The sequence below is a fragment of the Nicrophorus vespilloides genome, unplaced genomic scaffold, assembly GCF_001412225.1.
Source record: "Nicrophorus vespilloides isolate i.1.1-1 unplaced genomic scaffold, Nicve_v1.0, whole genome shotgun sequence".
Taxonomy (NCBI): domain Eukaryota; kingdom Metazoa; phylum Arthropoda; class Insecta; order Coleoptera; family Silphidae; genus Nicrophorus; species Nicrophorus vespilloides.
Window position 1 is genome coordinate 1 of NW_017096343.1, and position 6,497 is coordinate 6,497.

The following is a 6,497-nucleotide window of genomic DNA, read 5'->3' on the forward strand; positions in this document are numbered from 1 at the left end:
CGGACATCCCGGCTGATCCTTGCCCCCATTGGGGTAGAAATCCACGTGACCCGCAGGTCTCGTGTATCCGTAATGCCCGACGTCCGTGTGCACGACGTCCACGAACTCTGCATCCTCCACGTGCAGACCGCATTCCGCTGGAGCTCCTTCGAACTTCGGCAGAGCCGGATCCAAAGCGGTTATCCTTCCCACCTTCTTTCCAGTCCTCTTCAGCACCATCTTCCCGGCGAAGGACGCAACGTGCGAACCCAAACTGTGCCCCACCAGGTGCACCAACCCCAAACTTACTCCACTGTCCACAATGAAATCCCCCAGATATTCTCCAATCGGTTTGCTGTTGGCAGCACTCACCGAGTACTTCTTCGTACCTGCCACCGACCAATCGACGAAAACCACCCGATGCGCACCCTTCTTGAAGTACGCACTCTTCAGCAGATCGTACCAAGGCGAAGTCTCGTTCGTCGTCCAACCGTGAATGAGAAACTTCACCGGAACGTCCGCTTCGAACTTCGGTAGGACGGAATGATCGCACGCCGACGAAGTGTACTCGCTCGTGAACACCCTGTAGCTGATATCGGATTTGGTGGTCTTCGCCAGTCGGAAATCCGTCGGCGAGAAGTAGTCGTCTTGCGGGAGGTTCACTGCAAAAAGAGATCCAGTAAACCAGTAAAGACCGTCAACGTTACGCAATTGTTTTCACCACAGAACCATCACCAATCCCCTCATCGATCAGAAACAAATGCCTCTCTACGAAAACAAACAAAAGAGTAAACAAACGAACCGCATTCCCCCATAAAAAAAACAATCATATAATCAACATACCTGTCACCTGGTTGATGGTCTCCATGGTCACCGCCCTGTCGAAGCCAAAGAAACAAAATTGAAAGACAAAACAGAAACGCACAAAATCCACCATTTTTATTCAAATGTTTTTCTACTAGTCTAGACGCTCCGCGCTCTACTAAACTTTATAATCTACATTTACATTATCATTCATTATCAATTCAAACAGTTGCGTCATTATACATTACATTTTTTTTTTCATTACTAATTAGATAATATTTATATATTTAATCAATTCCTAACCTGAAATTTCGATTTTTATTTTGAGCTACAAAGAGAAAAATTGTTTTTAGCGTATGTTTTCGAAATGGACAAATATTGCATATTTGTAGCACTATTGGTGTCTTTGATAATTAGTAATTTAAGATTGATTGTTCGTGGATCAAAAAAAAATAATGTAACGTCTTTATATTAAGCTAATATTTTCGTAATTAAACATGTCTTATATAAGAATTAATGTGGAAAATAATCTTGAATATTCAAGGTTTAAAATAAGCTGAAATGCATCTTTGTAACTCTATTAGTCTCTTCGTAAATTAATTACAAACTTTTGCTATCAATTGTTGAAATATTCACAAAATTTAACTTCTTAAATTTCATCGTATTGTTTCGTAATTAAACATTTTTATCAAAATTGTTGATATAAGCATTAATCTTGAATATGTATGATTTAAAATGAGTATAAATACGTATTTGTAACTCTGCTAATAACTTCGTAAATTAATTACAAACTTTTGTTATTAATTGTTGAGATATTCACAAAATTTAACTTCTCAAATTTCGTCGTATTTTTTCGAAATTAAATATTTTTAACTACATTTTAATATACACATTAATCTTGAATATTTATGATTTAAAATGAGTATAAATACGTATTTGTAACTCTGCTAATAACTTCGTAAATTAATTACAAACTTTTGTTATTAATTGTTGAAATATTCACATAATTTAACTTCTCAAATTTCGTCGTATTTTATCGAAATTAAATATTTTTGACTACATTTTTAATATACACATTAATCTTGAATATTTATGATTTAAAATGATGTATTTCTCTGATTAGCCTTGGAAAATGTATGAAAACAAAAAAAAAGAAACGAATAAAAACTTAATAGATCGGAACCATTAAAATGTTTACTAGGCAACCATAAAAAAAATTGAGAATCGTTATATAAAACAAATAAAAATAACGATTTTGTTTTTAATTGCAGTTGTTTTCTCGTTTGTTGGACAAACGAAGGAAGGCACGTGCTTAATCTGATTGTGTAACCATAGTGATAATAACAAGTGTTTGTCTGTAATGACTTTTGTTGTTTTTTTTTTTTGACATTTCATAGATATCGCTAATACTCGAAAATATTATAATTTTTTCTTATCGTATTTATAAGTGAAAACTATTGTCGACTAACAATGATGGACTTTTATGGTAATAAAACAATAAAACGAATGTAATCAGTGGATTAAACAATTTAATTGCAGTCTAATGCATTTAATGCTCAATTATGTTTGTAATATTGCAATCATTTTCGTAATTTATTATTGGAACTTTGTTGCTAGATTTTCCGTTGTTTTGAAGCAACACAGAGAAAAATTGTTTTCAGCGTATATTTTGGAAACTGGAAGTTTTTGAGAAACTTTGATTGTTGAAATATTCACAAAATTTAACTTCTCAAATTTCGTCGTATTTTTTCGAAATTAAATATTTTTAATTACATTTTTAATATACACATTAATCTTGAATATTTATACTTTAAAATGAGTATAAATACATATTTATAGCTCCACTAGTAACTTCGTAAATTAATTACAAAGTTGTTGCAATATTCACAAAATTTAACTTCTCAAATTACATCGTATTTTTTCGTAATTAAACAATTTTAACAAAATTGTTAATATACGCATTAATCTTGAATATGTATGCTTTAAAATGAGTATAAATACATATTTGTAGCTCTGCTAGTAACTTTACAAAGTTTCGTCATTCATTGTTGAAATATTCACAAAATTTAACTTCTCAAATTTCATCGTATTTTTTCAAAATTAAACATTTTTAACTAAATTTTTAATATACGCATTAATCTTGAATATTTATGATTTAAAATGAGTATAAATACATATTTGTAACTTTATTAGTAAATTAATTACAAACGTTGATGGTCTCCATGGTCACCGATTTGTCAAACAAAATTGAAAGACAAAACAGAAACGCACAAAATCCACCATTTTTATTCAAATGTTTTTTTGTACTAGTCTAGACGCCGCGCTCTACTAAACTTTATAATCTACATTTACATTATCATTCATTATCAATTCAAACAGTTGCGTCATTTTACATTACATTTTTGTTTTTCATAACTAATTAGATAATATTTATATATTTAATCAATTCCTAACCTGAAATTTCGATTTTTATTTTTAAAATTTCACATTTTTTTTAACTTTTAACATAATTTAACATTGCACAAGAATCGGTCTTCAATTGCGCGTCTTTTGATATAATTATTATTAAATAATCTTAATTAATAATCAAATATTACCTTCCATTTCATCACGCAATTAAATTTGTATGCATAAGAATCAAAGATAAAACTGTAACCTTTCCAACGAGCCTACTTTCAAATTTGTGACATTCCTCGTTCTCCTGGTATAAGCTGTCAAAGTTGACAATAACCTATAATTGTGACACATTTTGTTTGACACAATTTTGACAGGTACCAAATTTTAGGTTGACAATACCTAAAATTTGGTTTTATCGCACGTAGATTATACAATATACACACACGCAGTTTTCGATTACCTAAGTTCATTCAATGTTCGAAGGATGTTCCGGAATTTCGTCATCTACACATCGAAACACTACACTTATCATCATCCGGATACACGAAAGAAAAAAACAAACATTATCAATAATGCGATAAGACGTTGATAACCTCACCGATACCGTCTTTTGACAGATGTCAATCGCTTGACATTCGAATTTCGCAGACGACTCGATTATTAATAGTTACTAATTACCAATTATTGCGAAGATCCATCAAGAAGATTAGATTCGATACGAGTTTTTTTTCGTAATTACTGTAATTAAATGAAATTTGTTTACTTTCGATTGTTATTTATATATATATTGGAAGCGATTATTATTATTCAATTCGTATTATTCAATCAAACTTTAATAGCTTATTGTATGAGAACGGTAATACATACAAAGTTGGAAGTAGACTCATTGGAAAGATCAGAGTTTTTTCTTTAATTCGCATCTTGAATGATCCAGTTAGTGCGTGTGGTTATCGAGTAATGAAATATAACGTACAGACTTGCAAAAATTGTTTTTTATATCCAAAAAAAAATTAATATTACTTACACAATTTGTTATCAAATTATAACCCTATTAATATAAAATTAACAAAAAAAAAACTGATTATCACGTTCCAACTAACTGAAACGTTCAAACAATGAACGTTCAACTTCAACAGTGTATAACAAAACAACAGCGTATGCCACTAATTAACCAGTAGGCTTATTAAAAAGATTATAGTTTTGTGTTTAATTTGCATGTTCAACGATTAAATTACCTCACGTGGTTATCCAGTAATTGAATAAAAGGTGAAGACTCTACAAGGATTTTATTGATCAAATCATTTTTTTTACTTACCAAAAACTCGCTGAAACTTTGCAATTTAGAACAAATAAACCGTTTTGCTTCCTCGATGTGCACTACTTGACTAATTCTAATAGAAACAAAAAGATTGCGTAGTGAAAGTTTTGATTGAACGAAAGCAAGAAACTAGGAAATAAGTATAAAAAATATATCGCGTAATCAACAAACAAAAATCGTAAGCGAAGTGCAAAGTTCTCGCGCGTCTCTTTCACAAAACGTCACATGTAAATCTCATAAGTTTCGCCTGTTTTTTTAACTTCTTATAAACGTCCTCCTCCTTCCATAAAAACGTGACTCAGAAAAAGCACTAAAATTTAGTTCTATTCATAAAAAAAAACAAATGTACGCTCGTAAAGTGTACTCATTAACGTTACGCAATTATATAAAGTTTCAGCAATTAAAAAAAAACATTCAAATTTTGGTAAAAATTATTGATTTTACAATTTTTTTTTCATTGAAGATGAATTTTTATGTATTTCTCTGATTAGCCTTGGAAAATGTATGAAAACAAAAAAAAAGAAACGAATAAAAACTTAATAGATCGGAACCATTAAAATGTTTACTAGGCAACCATAAAAAAATTGAGAATCGTTATATAAAACAAATAAAAATAACGATTTTGTTTTTAATTGCAGTTGTTTTCTCGTTTGTTGGACAAACGAAGGAAGGCACGTGCTTAATCTGATTGTGTAACCATAGTGATAATAACAAGTGTTTGTCTGTAATGACTTTTGTTGTTTTTTTTTTTTGACATTTCATAGATATCGCTAATACTCGAAAATATTATAATTTTTTCTTATCGTATTTATAAGTGAAAACTATTGTCGACTAACAATGATGGACTTTTATGGTAATAAAACAATAAAACGAATGTAATCAGTGGATTAAACAATTTAATTGCAGTCTAATGCATTTAATGCTCAATTATGTTTGTAATATTGCAATCATTTTCGTAATTTATTATTGGAACTTTGTTGCTAGATTTTCCGTTTTGAAGCAACACAGAGAAAAATTGTTTTCAGCGTATATTTTGGAAACTGGAAGTTTTGGAGAAATATTTGAATGTGTATCTAAATCAAGAATTTTTAGAGAATAGAATGAGTGTATTTGCATATTTGTAGCACTTTTAGTGTCTTTTATAATTAGTAATTTAACATTGATTGTTCGTGGATCAAAAAAAATGTAACGTCTTTATTTTAAGCTAATATTTTCGTAATTAAACATGTCTTATATAAGTATTAATGTGGAAAATAATCTTGAATATTCAAGGTTTAAAATAAGCTGAAATGCATCTTTGTAACTCTATTAGTCTCTTCGTAAATTAATTACAAACTTTCGTCATTATTTGTTGAAATATCCACAAAAATGAACTTCTCAAATTTCATCGTATATTTTCGAAATTAAATATTTTTAACTACTTTTTTAATATACACATCAATCTTGAATATTTATACTTTAAAATGAATATAAATACATATTTGTAACTCTACTAGTAATTTCGTAAATTAATAATAAACTTGTTGAAATATTCACAAAATTTAACTTCTCAAATTTCATCGCATTTTTTCGTAATTAAACACTTTTAACAAAATTTTTAATATACACATTAATCTTGAATAATTATGCTTTAAAATGAGTATAAATACATATTTGTATCTCTACTAGTAACTTCATAAATTAATTACAAACTTACGTCATTAATTGTTGAAATATTCACAAAATTTAACTTCTCAAATTTTATCGTATATTTTCATAATTAAACATGTTTAACAAAATTGTTAGTATACATATTAATCTTGAATATTTATGCTTTAAAATGAGTATAAATACATATTAGTAACGTCGTAAATTAATTACAAACTTTTGTCATTAATTGTTGAAATATTCACAAAATTGAACTTCTCAAATTTTATCGTGTTTTTTCGTAATTAAACATTTTTAACTAAATTGTTAATGTACACATTAATCTTAAATATTTGGGCTTTAAAATGAGTAT

At 29.1% G+C, this 6,497-nt stretch overlaps 1 protein-coding gene across 1 annotated transcript; it reads right to left on the minus strand.

The window, feature by feature from the left end:
* Positions 1–5: 5 nt before the first annotated feature.
* LOC108556712 (lipase member H-A) lies at positions 6–4,551 on the minus strand (the record flags this gene model as incomplete). The annotated part of the gene is made up of 4 exons (XM_017912923.1): positions 4,496–4,551; positions 823–857; positions 709–747; positions 6–641 (listed from the first exon to the last, which is right to left on the minus strand). Coding segments are annotated over exons 2-4 (700 nt in total), but the record flags the coding sequence as incomplete, so codon positions are not given.
* Positions 4,552–6,497: the final 1,946 nt, after the last annotated feature.